We start from the raw sequence: 13446 nt of genomic DNA on the forward strand, positions 1-13446 counted from the left end.
ATATACAAAAGAATTCTACCCAAGTGTCTCACCATGAGGTGTAAATTATTCATGAAAAATGAAAATGTACTGGATTACGACACTTACATAACTTAGCTTTTCCTGAGGGAATTTGCAAATACATTTATTAATTAAGCCTCATGGTAGACCTGCAAAGCAGCTGCTTCTGAGGCAAGAAAATAAAAGGTCTATTGTCTTATTTTCTCATTTCTTGAAGAAAAAAATTTATCTGCCTCTATATTGCTCTCAGATCCAAGTTCACCCAAGACAGAGTACCCCCTCAACTCTCCTTGCCTTTAAATTTTTTTTTTTACCATAGTAGTAGCAAATCTGGATTCCGATGCCCTAGCCACATTACACATGCAATTTAGACTCAAATTGCCAAGCAGCTTTAACCAATAGCATTAACTTCAATTATCTTGCAAATGCCATAATTCTTATAGGTTTGTTTTTTACTCAAAGAGATAACAGTAGGCTTCACCCTCAATCCTTCTCTTTCCCTCTCCATAAACACACACACACACACCTGCCTTCTCCACAAAATATTTGATATGGCAATTCTGCCTCATTTGAAGCAACCAGATTATTACCCAAACTGAATTCCCCCTTTGGAATTAGAATATAAGCAAAAAGTTAGAGGTGACTAAGCAACATTAACAGTATAATGCTGACAGAGAGGTCTCAGCCCAGAGCACTATTTACAAGGGCTGGATTCTGACAGTTGCTGTCTCTGCTTTTTTTGAAAACAGCATACTTGGGGCCCAGCTGCTTTCTGTAATCTGTTCCCGGGAAGGAGCAAACTGCGAGAAGGGAGCATTGCACATTTTGATCCTCTTTACACAGAGGCCAGCGCTTTAGCGTGTATATCAGGAGAGAGATCTGAGAGGAGCCTGCTTCTCCCACACTGGGGCCTTGCAGAACCAAGAATTTTCTCATGAAACAAACACAGGCCTGAAATGGGTCAAGTGGTGCATAGTGAAGAATGTTTAATTCCTCCTCCATTTGTCTGAATATAGTCCTGACAGATGGCATTGAATAATAGATGTTTTATAAAACTCTGCAACGAGAGATGAAGTAAAACATGACCTTACCTTTCTTGATTTCTTGGTTATTATGGGTTAACTTATATATGCAAGAATCTATATGCAAATAGCTTTGAAGTTATGTTCACATTTATGGGTGAGGCATAAGTAAAGTGTGATAATGTTAAGCTGCTTTCTTCCCTCTTTTGTAATTGATGGCAGGCCAGATAAACCATGGCATGTGAATCTGCTTACATGTAATTACTTTATTTTTCTGATAAGATATTGTTGAAATTGATTATCATTAAACCTATATCAGGCATGTCTGTAAAATGGAATTTTCTGACTTACCAAAGAATCCAATAAATAGAGAGGACTATGTATGTATGATATATTATCAAATAATTTTCTTTTTTTATACTTTTTTTTTAACCGATTATATATATTTGTGGGGTACAGAATTAAATACAAGCATACAATATGTGGTGATCAAATCAGGATAATTAGTATACTCATGCTTACAAAACGTAATCAGTCTTTGTGATGCTTAATTAATTTTCAATAAATTCTTCCTAAGGCCAACTCTGTTAATCTTTGGAGGAGCATTCAGAAGATGTGATAAGACCTTGAAGTCATAATTTTAAACATGAATCATCACTTTTTGGAGATGTGATTAAGTGTTGGTTAACATACTGTCAGAAAAATAATCTGATTTTATTGGCTTTTAAGGCCCTGCTTGGGGTGCTCCATAACAAGATTCCTGGTATCAGTCTGTAAGAACTTTTCTTCCTAGCAAGAACTCACCAACTAGAATGAATTAGCTGAATCATCTCCCTCACTGTCCACAGAGCTCTAATGCTCTCTACAAGGGCAATATGTATTCACTTCACATCTGAAGGGACTCTTTCTTTTGAGCAGAGGCCTGGGGGTGGGCTTTGAGCTTTTGTAGCTTTGGGATCCCCTTTAGGTAGGAAGTTGGAAGCCGCATGTTGTGAGGGAGCACCCTGTAGGTATTCGACCAGGGAGTCCACCCAACTGCTGTCTCAGAAGGGACTGTGGTTAACCTTCAAAATCAGCCCAAATCTCTCTTTGTGCCAGGTGACATTTACTTGGACAGGTTTTGCTATAGTGTGAAATTGTTTTTATGTTTCTCTTTGGCTAAAAGTAACACTACTCCCTCTGTAATGGGCAATGGCAAGACAAAGTTGGACACTTGCCAGCTGCCACTGTCCCAGTTTAGGCTCTTGTTAAAACCTCTTAATGGTATCTGCAGACTCTCCCGCCTCGAACCCATCTGCTCACTCTTCCTAGAGTTCTGTTTCCATCACTCTCCTGCTTGAAAACCTTACAGTGGCCAAATAAGAGCTGAGCCCTTTAACTTGGCATTAAGGTCCTGCACAATTGGAGTCAATGCAGTAGCCGCTCCTGCAAACTGATGTTCTGATCAATCAAATGCTAGTTTTTCTCCAGCTAAACTTTATATCACCCCACCTTTCTTCAAACACTTGTGCTTATCTTTCTTCCTATCTAATGATGTGCAGGCAATGTCCTTGTAGAATTCAGAGGATAGAAAAAGTACTTCTAGCTGAAGAGGGGGAAGGGGCATCAGGGAAAGATTCAGAGTATAAATTGTAGTTTAATTGGGCCTTTCAGGATGTTATAAGGTAAGCTGAATAATCTCTGTACATAAATGAAGAAACAAAGACTCAAAATATATTTATTTGGAAATTATTTTCTCCAGCTTTGAAACAGAATGGAAATTTGAAATAAAAATACTAAAGCAATTACAGCACAGAGTACTATAATAATTCAAATTACAGGAATTTAAATCTGTACTCTCTTTTTTTTTTTTTGTCTTTTTGTCTTTTTCCGTGTCCGGCAACGGATCGCAACCCTCAGTGTTGCCCCCGTACCGGACCGGGGACCAGCAACGGGATTGCAACCCTCGGTGTTGCCCCCGCGCCTCGCTCAGCCAGTGAGCGGGAACCGGTCTGTATGTGGGATCCGAACCCTCGAGCGGGAGCGCCGCCGCGCTTCCCAAGTGGCGCACTTATACAGTGCGCCACTGGGCCGGCCCAAAAATGGGGGTTTAGTTTAATTTTTTTTTTTTTTTGTCTTTTTGTCTTTTTCCGTGTCCGGCAACGGATCGCAACCCTCAGTGTTGCCCCCGTACCGGACCGGGGACCAGCAACGGGATTGCAACCCTCGGTGTTGCCCCCGCGCCTCGCTCAGCCAGTGAGCGGGAACCGGTCTGTATGTGGGATCCGAACCCTCGAGCGGGAGCGCCGCCGCGCTTCCCAAGTGGCGCACTTATACAGTGCGCCACTGGGCCGGCCCAAAAATGGTGTTTTAGTTTAATTTTTTTTTTTTTTTTGTCCTTTTTGAGACCGGCCTCACCACGCTCAGCCAGTGAGCGCTGTGAGCGCACCGGTCATCCCCATATAGGATCCGAACCCGCGGCGGGAGCGCTGCTGCACTCCCAGCGCCGCACTCTCCCGAGTGCGCCACTGGCTCGGCCCATAAATCTGTACTCTCTTTTAATTAGATAAAATTTTTTATAATATGAAAAAAACTAAGTAATCCATATACTAAGCTGTTTACATCTACCTATTTTTTTTTTTCTTTTTTTGTCTTTTTTCGTGACCGGCAACAGATTGCAACCCTCAGTGTCGCGCCCGTACCGGACTGGGACCGGCAACGGGATCGCAACCCTCGGTGTTGCCCTGCACCTCGCTCAACCAGTGAGTGGCCGGTCTGTATGTGGGATCCGAACCCTCGGCGGGAGCGCCGCCGCACTCCCAAGCGGCGCACTGTAGCAGTGCGCCACTGGGCCGGCCCCTACATCTACCTATTTTAATGTACATTCTAAGATTAAATTTGTTTCAATATAGGCACCTACGGATTTACACATTCTGGTCCTTAGTTACTGGGCTGAAATTGACTAATTTACATGTTACCATCATTTTCTTTTCTGATTTTCCTTGTTACCAAGTTATTTGTGAGATGATTAGTAGAGATATGAGTAAAGTCTATTACTAAAGATGCCCATGAACCTGCTTCACTAAAATTAATGACTAATTTTTTCTTAGGTTATCTTAGTTGTATAGGAATTATTGATAATTTTCACTGGTTATAATATCACATAGAATCAATGAGGTCAGCTATATGGTTTCAAAACAAAATCTGGCTATTTTATATAACTAGTTTGAAGCTATGCTCAAATTCAGTTCATCTCCCCAGTTTAGGATTCACCTTAGTTTGAGCTGCATCAGCAAGCTGCCTTCATTTTCCCCTATAGCAATAGAGTTTGTTGCTATCGGGTTTCACTCGAAAGATAGTTCAGAAGTGATTTTTGTGTAGTTATAACTATGGAGAGAGGCAGTGTACCATGGTGATTAAGAGCAAGTCTTATGGAGTCAGACTGCCTGTGTTTAAACTTCAGCAAGATCATTTTTTGGGCCGGCCCGGTGGCGCACTGGATAAGTGCGCCGCTTGGGAAGTGTGGCGGTGCTCCCGCCCGAGGGTTCGGATCCCACATACAGACCGGTTCCCGCTCACTGGCTGAGCGAGGCGCGGGAGCAACACCGAGGGTTGCAATCCCGTTGCTGGTCCCCGGTCCGGTACGGGGGCAACACTGAGGGTTGCGATCCGTTGCCGGACACGGAAAAAGACAAAAGACAAAAAAAAAAAAAAAAAAAATGATCTTTTTTTAGCTGTGTGACTTTGGCTGAGGTAGTTAACTATTGTTTCATTTTTTCCATCTGCTAAATGGGAATGATAATCATTGTACATATCTCATAAAATTATAAGGTTAAATGAGTATTGATATTTATAACTATCCTCTCTCACATAATATATAATAGAATATAACGTATGATATAATATATAATGTAATATGTCATATATTATATTACAAACCAGTTATTATGTAACAAGTATGATTCTAAATGGTCTCATATATAATATGTCATGTATTATATGGGAGAGAGACCATTTAGAATCATACTTGTTACATAATAATTGGTTTGTAATAATAATAATATTATCATTTTTAGATATAACTTGTATATTAAAGCCCAAAGACCTTAACTGAAATGGGAAATAGTTCTTAGAAAATGTGTTTATTGTATTTTTGATTACATATTTACTCCAGAGATAACCAAAAAAATTTTTATATTTCTCAAATGTGTTTGGATTTTGTCTTTATTTAATTTCAAACTACCAGTCTGAGTTCAGTTAGAATTTTCACTGGTGGTTAGAATTTTCAGTTAGAATTTTCACTTGATTCATCCTAAGTACAGAATTTATAGATTTGCTGCTTGCTCAGCTGGGCTCACCATGGGGTAGCACGTAAAGATCACTGGACTGGAGAAACTCATGGGATGTTTTAGTCTATCCTTCTTATTCTACGAATGACTTGAGTCTAATTACAAATACCTATGAGATTTGAAATATTTGAGCTGACAGCCTGAATTGATTAAATTAACCAAAAACCTGTCAAAACCCTACTGCATTTTGTATTAATAACAGATCACTCAATGACGGAGAAGAAGACAGGATGCTTATCGTTCTCTGAACTCTGGAATTGTTCGCTCCTTTTTCCACTCCATTGTGTTTAGCTTTACAATCTCATGCTTTGGCACCGGCATAATAGTCATGGAACCGCGGGTTCACTGAAAATCAGAGCTCTGGAAGGGACTTCAGGATCACCTAGTTCTAGTCTTCCTTTCAGAAATTAGGAAACTGGAGATTGATTATGTTTCAGTGACTTACATAATTCACATGGATATGATTTGATTTGAGTTTAAAGGGTGAAAACAAGATGATAATTGTCATTTCAGTCATTAACAATCTCTGCATTTCCTATTTCTGGGTGCTAAAAGAATTTCCAAGTTCTTTTGTAGAGCTTTACTCTTTGAAACTTATTGAAAATACATAAAGAATATCATATTTGAAAATTTATATTTACTATTATTTATTTTTTTCTGGTTTTCATGTGCAAGCAGAGCTTCATCAAGAGCTACTACAGTAGGATTTCTCTTCCTTATCATTTATGTACAATCCAGCAGCAACTGGTGTATATGATAAACTGTAAAACACAGAATCTAGGATTCTGGAAGCTACTTAATTACATTTCTTTGGATTAGACTGAAGTTAAGCTTGTTAGTTCCTTTACCAATCACACCCTCCTTTAAAGAGATATATTTTAGCTTCTGAATATACCACGCTTCCTGCCCCTGCCTCCTTAGCAGCATACACAAACCTACACATACGTGTGCAGTCTCTCAACTTTTTTTCTACCAAACAAGAATCACCAGGCTGGAAAAATATACATGACACATGGTCAAATATTTATCAAATATAAAGGAATTTATCCTGAAACTCCAAACGATTTCTTTATCTCGGCTTTCTTTCCGTTCTTAGAAAAGATCTCTAAGTGTCAGAAATGCTCAACTTACCATACGGTATGGGTAAAATTTCTCCGTAACAAGTACTACTATATTATACTTCAAACTTGCTTTTTTGTGAAGGGACTTTGTAACAAAAATTGGGCCAAAAATCACATAAACGTGGTTCAACAGGCAGGACTTAGACTTAAAAGGACCAGGTATTCAGGTTCCCTTTTAAGAATGAGCCAGTGAGAAGATGCGCTTCAAACCCAGTAAGGGAAAGATACCAAGTTTCTCTCCCTCCTCCCATCCCATCGTTTGTTTTTCAGTCTCCCCAGCTAAGGAACGTAACATCTGCTGTTGTTTGTTTGCAAGCTGAGTTGGCTTTCTTCGGAGGAGAGGCTGGCATTTTAGAGGAGGGGAGTGATGAGCTGAAGAACGGTCACATTTTCTATCTGCCTTTCTGTTGCCCATCTGGCCTTGGCCTCACTCTCTACCGCTCTATCATAACGCGGAGGGCACAGCAGGAATTGTAATGCGATTTAACTTTTATTCCTGCATTCCGGTGCACATGCACCTCTCTTTTTAGTGATGAAACCTACAGCACTGGAGCCATGTATGCACTTGAATGTGGAAAGAAGCGTGAATCAGCCCTTCCTGCCTGCACAATGCAGTTTGGAATCTGCCATGTATGTCCTGACACCATTTCCCCCAATTTCTCCTATGAGCTAGGCCCTTCCCTCAAGCCTACTCCTATAACTCTTCTTATCTTTTATTAGTGCAGGTGATTTTATTAAAAACAAAAACACAAAACTAAACTTGTTCTATGGAGGGAGGGCATGCGTGAAAAGGTGCTTTTCTAGGCAAGGTGAGAGTTTGTGCTCACTCATCCTCTCACTCGCCTCCTTGTGACCAGGAGCACATGTTTGTAGGGCAGGTGGCTAGGGTCAGGGATAAGGTCAGCTGTGACCACAGAGTAGGGAATAGCCCACTGGCTGTCACTAAGAAATAACATCCATGGCCTTATTTGCACATGCATTAAACCAACAGAGTTAAACATTCCTAATCAGTTATATCCAGCCTTTGTGAACCCAGTGGCCCATTACTCTTCTTCCCGTATGGTTTGGCTCTTACTTCAGTATCAACAGATTGTAAAGTGAGAACCAGCTCCTATGACCAAGGTCAAATGTCAATAAGAATTATTCAGACCTCAAATTTGACACTTGGGAAAAAGCGGAGACTTTCCAAGAGGAGAATCTTTTTTCTTCACAACAGGTGATAGGGTCTGAATGAACCAAATTCAAATAGAGCCAGTTTTGAAGCACCCATGGGTGCGCTTCTACAGGTTTTATGTGGTAATTCACAAACCACTGGATAGGTAATGCTGTACTAAAAGGAATTTAAGCCTGTCAGGTTAATTACACAATATTAGGTACGAAAACAAACAGTGCAACACAAAACATAGCTACATCATTATTTGCAGTAAATGTTAACTCTAAATAAGTGCAACCTGTCCATAAATGCTTGCTATAAACTAATTAAAAAAATAAAATTTGATGGATAAACATGAAAAAAAAATTCTCACTGAGAATTTTTTTTTTTAATATCAGCACTCATTTAGAGTTTGGGATTTGTGAAAGAAAGCTTTAAAAGGAGCAAACCTGATTGGCTGTGGCTGTTGCTGCGAAGGGGACACTTGTTGCAGGAGTTGTTGCTGCAGAGACAGTGGCGGACGTAGCGCTGTGCATCATGGGTACTTTCAGGAGGGGAACCATGGGAGCAATGAACAGGAGGGTGTAGCATTATGGTAATAGAAGTGGTATTTTGGCATGGTGAATATCAGAGCAGCAAGCCATCATGGGTTAAACCAGCAGATGGCATGCAATCACAATGCAAAGCAAGGAAGCATGGGAGAGAAATAAAAAAGGGAAAATAGCTTATTACAAGTACAATTAAAGGAAGTTTTAAAACATAATCAGTGATTCCCAGAAAGGCCAAAGCAGATTACTTTGGTTGATGTATTTATAAACATTTTTATTTCTAACAATGGATCTATAGTGTATGTAATAATGGTTGTTTCTAAAAATGTGAAAGGTAATGTCCAAGGAAGTAAGAATATATGATATCCATTTTTAATCATGAATTCTAAAACATCAAAGGCTCAATGTGTAGGTCTAATTTGGGATAGGATGTTCTTTGGAATTAATCGTGGTTAAATTGATTTTTTTTTTTCCAATTTGGGATTGCTTATATGAACTGGAATTGCTGTAGATTGTGTTTTATTTGGATTAATAAGCAGTGGAGCAAAAATCATGGCCTTGATGTAAATTCTAACACAGTTACTGTGAAATAGCCAGACAGATTTTGCCAGTGTTTATTTTTCTTGACTCTAAGTGGAACTAATCCATATGTCCTAAAGACAGACTTTTGTACCAAGGCATTAAAATGTGTGAGGATAACTATGTACTACTAAAATTTAACATCTAAGGGAATGCTGAAGTACAAAAAAATCATCACAAATAAATCAATGCTTAAAATTAAAAAAGATTGCCAAGCAAGGCGGCTCAGACATTTGATTTCAAAATACATCCATTTATAGTTTTTTAAAAATAAATATTTCTGGGAAACTCTGATAACTCTAACACACAGCAAAGAGGAGATAAAGGCACACCACTATGAAACTTTAAAACATTGATGAAATTAGCCTGCCTCTCTAGTAAAGTAAGCTTTTTTTAATGCTACACCATATAAACTATAAAGAGAAACAAAACACAAATTATTAAAAAGCAGATTCGTACTTGTGGTTTTATGTTTCTGTAGTGATTGTTCTAGCACAAGAGGTCACATGAAAATAATCATTTTCTTAAACATACAAGTACATTTTTAAAAACCTATATGTTAACTCTAAAGCCAAATAAGCCTTCAGATCTACTATTTCCTAAAGCATTTCTACCATCTCTGAAATAAATTTCAAACAAGTGAAGGTATTGTACATCGTATAAAAGACAAAAAAGGTTGAAACCTACCAATACTGGTAGCGGGTGTCATGCACAAAACTGACCCTGATGTCATGCAATGGTGGGTGGAAAAAGTGAATAAAGGAAAGAAACAGGTTAGCGGTTTAGAGTTAACATTCAAAGTGAGACTGAAGCACACAACCAGAAATAAGTAGGGTTAGTTAACACGGTATTTCATGGCCATTCACATTGTCAGTACAGACACAAATATATGTGGCTTATTTCAAGCCAATTTTATTCCAAGCTCATTCCTTAGACTACTTTTCACACTTCCTATTCATATTCATCCACATGATTCTATTAAGAATGACATGTGATAATGCCATAGTGTCCTTCCTCTAAGACCTCAAAGTATTTTACAGACATTATCAAGTTAATCCTCCAAGGTAGGAAGAGGGTATTTTACAGATGAAAAATCTGAGGCACAGTAACTCCTCCAAGGTCATGTATAGTGTGAGTCAAGGGTAAGGCCAGAAATAGAACTTTGTTCCTAAATCCAGGTCAGGTTTTATACTCCCCAGACTACGCTGAACTTGTTGCATTACGTTTGCTTATTTGTTTGATGGTAAAACGTTTCAGGTTGACAACAATATGAAAAATAAGTAATGAAGATTTCATGTCCTCCAAATCAAAGGATTGCAAATCAAGGGCAGGCGAATTTTAGATTACTGCTTGAGATCCCAGTAACATAGGAAGACTGAGGTTTTCGGATGGAATGACCCATATGTGGGTCTACTTTCTGCTATGAGATTCACTGCTGTAAAGGAGTGATACCTAGCAATAAGGTCTAAACATTGTAGAGGTGAAAGAGTGCAGAACTGGGGCTGAGTTAGAAACAGGGCTAGGGATTTTTGTCACAGCTGTACAAGGTGACCCCTGAGGGAGGCCTTTGGCAAAACTCCTAGGAAATCTAAAGTTGTGTCTAAGTGGTTAGTGAGGAGGTAGGGAGGAGGGATTTCAGCTCTTCCTTAGGAGTAGCTTCCTTACCTGTGGTGGTCCTATTAATGTATGTGTATCAGAAAACTCTGATCACAAATACTAATAATATTTGTCATGGGAGACTGAAAAAAAACTGTATTGAAAGCTCTGTTTCTCTTTCTTAGAGTGAAAATCAAGGTAGACAATGGATTTATATAATTGAAAATTGGGGGTCACGTAGGTTCCAGAGAAGTAGTTTTTAATGAATGTAGGCATGCCCACTTTGGGTTTCAGAACTGCCTTCTGAGATATTAAATGAAGAATCTAAGATCTGCAGGTCTTTGTTCTCTCTGCTGATCTGCTCACACCTGAGAAGACATTTTGATCAGGCTAAGACTTCCTAGTCACGAAAAGGGACTATTTAACTGGGCTACTACTGGATTCCTCAACTAACGTGTACCAATACATCTAACTTAAAACACACCACACACACACACACACACACACACACACACACGCACGCACGCATGCACACACACACACACGCACACACACAATCACATGCCCCTTAAAATCCCTTTCATGGTACCACATCGTCTCTGGCCCTCTCTCTCAAATCTTCCTTATCAAACTTATGGAAAATTATTTACACACACATTTTCACTTTCTTGCCCCCATTTATTCCTCAATCCTCTCCAATCTGGCTTTCATTTTCACCTCTCCACTGAAACTGCAAATGTCAGTCACCAAAGTTCCCATATTGTTGGGAGTTCCCACATTGTTGTGATCCCCAAGAACTCTTCCATCTTCATCTAACTGTTCCTGAGCTCAGCAGTGTTTAGCACTCGGCCACTTCCTCTGTAAAGAACCACTCCTTGCCTTTGAATTTTTGATGACACACATTGTGCCATTTTTTTTTCTTTCCTGCAATTGCCTGTTATGTACGTTGCTGAATTCTCTTCTTTCCCTGGACTCTATATCTCTATGTGTTGAAGTTTTTCAGGACTCAGTTATGGGTCTTTTTCTTCTACCCTATACTTTTTTCTGGTGTATCACTCAATCCACAGATTTAAAGCCTCTTTATGAGCTCATGGCTTCCACATTTGTGTTTCCAGCCCAGATCTCTTCGCTAACTCCAGGTCCTTTCATCTAACTGCTCACCTGGCCTTTCTACTTGGGTGTTTCAGAAGTTCCTCAAGCTTAACATGTCCACAGTTCGGTCTTTCTCACATAATCTGTTTCTCCACCTCAGGAAGCACCTGACGGACATCACCATCTAAGTAGAGCTCTAGCCTGAACTGGAGGTTCTGCCCGACACCACTTGCCCTCGTGAAATTCCCGGGTCCAGCTCATCAACAGCCAAAGCAGTCCTGCTTCTAACCGCAGCTTGCACTGGTCTGTCTGTGCATCACTATCGCCACTTCTCAAGTCCTGGTCACCATTATCTCTAGGCCTGGCTGTGCAATAACATCCCAGCTGGTCTCCTTGCTTCCATTCTTGTCCCCTCCTTTGTTCATTCCCCACTCTTCTGGCAGAGTAAACCTTTCCAAATGCAGGCCTGGTCACTCCTCTGCTGGAAATGCTGCAGTGTCTTCTCACTGCTTTTAGGACAAAGGCCCCCTGTGGTCCAGTCTCTGACCACCTCCCCAGGCCACCCTGTACCTCTTCACTGGCACCGTGATTCAGACAGATGAGCTTTTCATTTCTTTGAACCAAACACATCACACTATTGTCCTGTTTTTGAGCTTCCCCTCTGCCTGGAACAATCTTTGTCCCACTCTTTTCATCTTCCAGGAGTCAAGGCACTTGCCACGGCTTTAGAAAACTGTTCCATTTTTCTTTTACCTCCCCATGCAATCTAAATCATTTTCTATTTTTAATCTCATTGAACTCTTGACTTTTTCATTCATGGTGCTCATACAAAATTTTAATTATATATTTATCGGGGGGTTGTTGAGCATCCATCTTTCCTCCTCTCCACGAAGCTCTGCGAGGGCAGAGGGCCTGTCTGTCTAGGTCTACGGGGCACATACTAGGTGATCAACTGTTGAATGAATGTTCTTAGCCATTAGTAAGAGGTGTGTCGGCAGCAATTTGCTCCTAAAATGTATTAAATTGCCCAGTTTGTGAATGAGTTCATTTAAAAGTCAACCATACTGGATTCAAGATTAGCTATATAAAAATCCCCTTTTATTCTCTTGCGTTCCAGTGTGGAGGGGCTTTTTTGCAGGGTCTTTCCTGTGTCATGCATATGAATGTCATCAGAGTTTCAAATAGTCAACAGCAGCTCCTGAAGTCACACCAGGCTGATATCGGTCATGTCACTTTGGCTTCAGTCCTGGATGTGGCTAAAATGTTCAACCAAATTAATCTGATGACTTCCTCTCTCTATGTGGCCTAATAGTGCTGAGAATATTGGAAACATACAGCTTTTGCCATGTGTGTGGGTCTCTCATTCAATGCCAGATACTGGTCCCAATCTTTTTTGCAAGCTGCATCTCTGCCTTTTTACCCCACTCCTACCCTCTGCTCTGTACACAGACCCTGTAAGTACTTTACACTGTGGCTACCATGGACAACTTTCTATTCTTCAAATACACTCTTCCCATCCCCTGACTGGGATCCTTTCCCCCCAGTGACAAAATATTAGTTCTTGTTCAAAGTCCTAAGCAAACTGCTCCTACTTTGGAAAGTCTTTTTTTCCATGTCCTCTGTAACCACCACCTGCTACACATGCGTAAGGCAGAATACATCACCTCCCTCTCCTTCACTCTCGGATGGCTTTGCTCACACCCTCAGGTAGTGCTTAATGCTTTGTATTCTGTTTGTTTTCACCTAGTTCTGAATGCCATTGTATTCTCGTTACTGGCTCCGGAACCCAGAACATACTACGTGTTCAAGAAATATTTGCTGAATTGAATGGAATAAATACATTTTGTTGTGGTGATGCAGACACAGTTTCCACTAAACACTGATAAATCTTTCACCAAGTTGTGTGATGACCTTACGTAACATGCATAGTTTGTCATCATTAGGCCGTAGTTGGGCTAGCACTTCTCCTGTTCTACTTACTCTGTACTTCCAACACAACGAAATACA

At 40.1% G+C, this 13446-nt stretch overlaps 1 protein-coding gene across 6 annotated transcripts in view; it reads right to left on the reverse strand.

Annotated features, from left to right (window-relative positions):
* The window catches only part of MBNL2 (muscleblind-like splicing regulator 2), a 157506-nt gene that overhangs the window by 18826 nt on the left and 125234 nt on the right, over window positions 1–13446 (reverse strand). For 2 of the 6 annotated variants that reach the window (XM_008567392.1, XM_008567389.1), the window contains 2 exons: window positions 9439–9474; window positions 8074–8168 (listed from right to left, as the gene is read on the reverse strand). The exons of 2 other annotated variants lie outside the window; for them this stretch is intronic. In XM_008567392.1, coding sequence (XP_008565614.1) covers window positions 8074–8168; window positions 9439–9474 — 131 coding nt within the window. The remainder of the gene's footprint in view (window positions 1–8073; window positions 8169–9438; window positions 9475–13446) is intronic. 2 more of the 6 variants (XM_008567394.1, XM_008567391.1) reach the window with 1 other exon arrangement.

This window comes from Galeopterus variegatus, unplaced genomic scaffold (assembly GCF_000696425.1).
Source record: "Galeopterus variegatus unplaced genomic scaffold, G_variegatus-3.0.2 Scaffold318, whole genome shotgun sequence".
Taxonomy (NCBI): domain Eukaryota; kingdom Metazoa; phylum Chordata; class Mammalia; order Dermoptera; family Cynocephalidae; genus Galeopterus; species Galeopterus variegatus.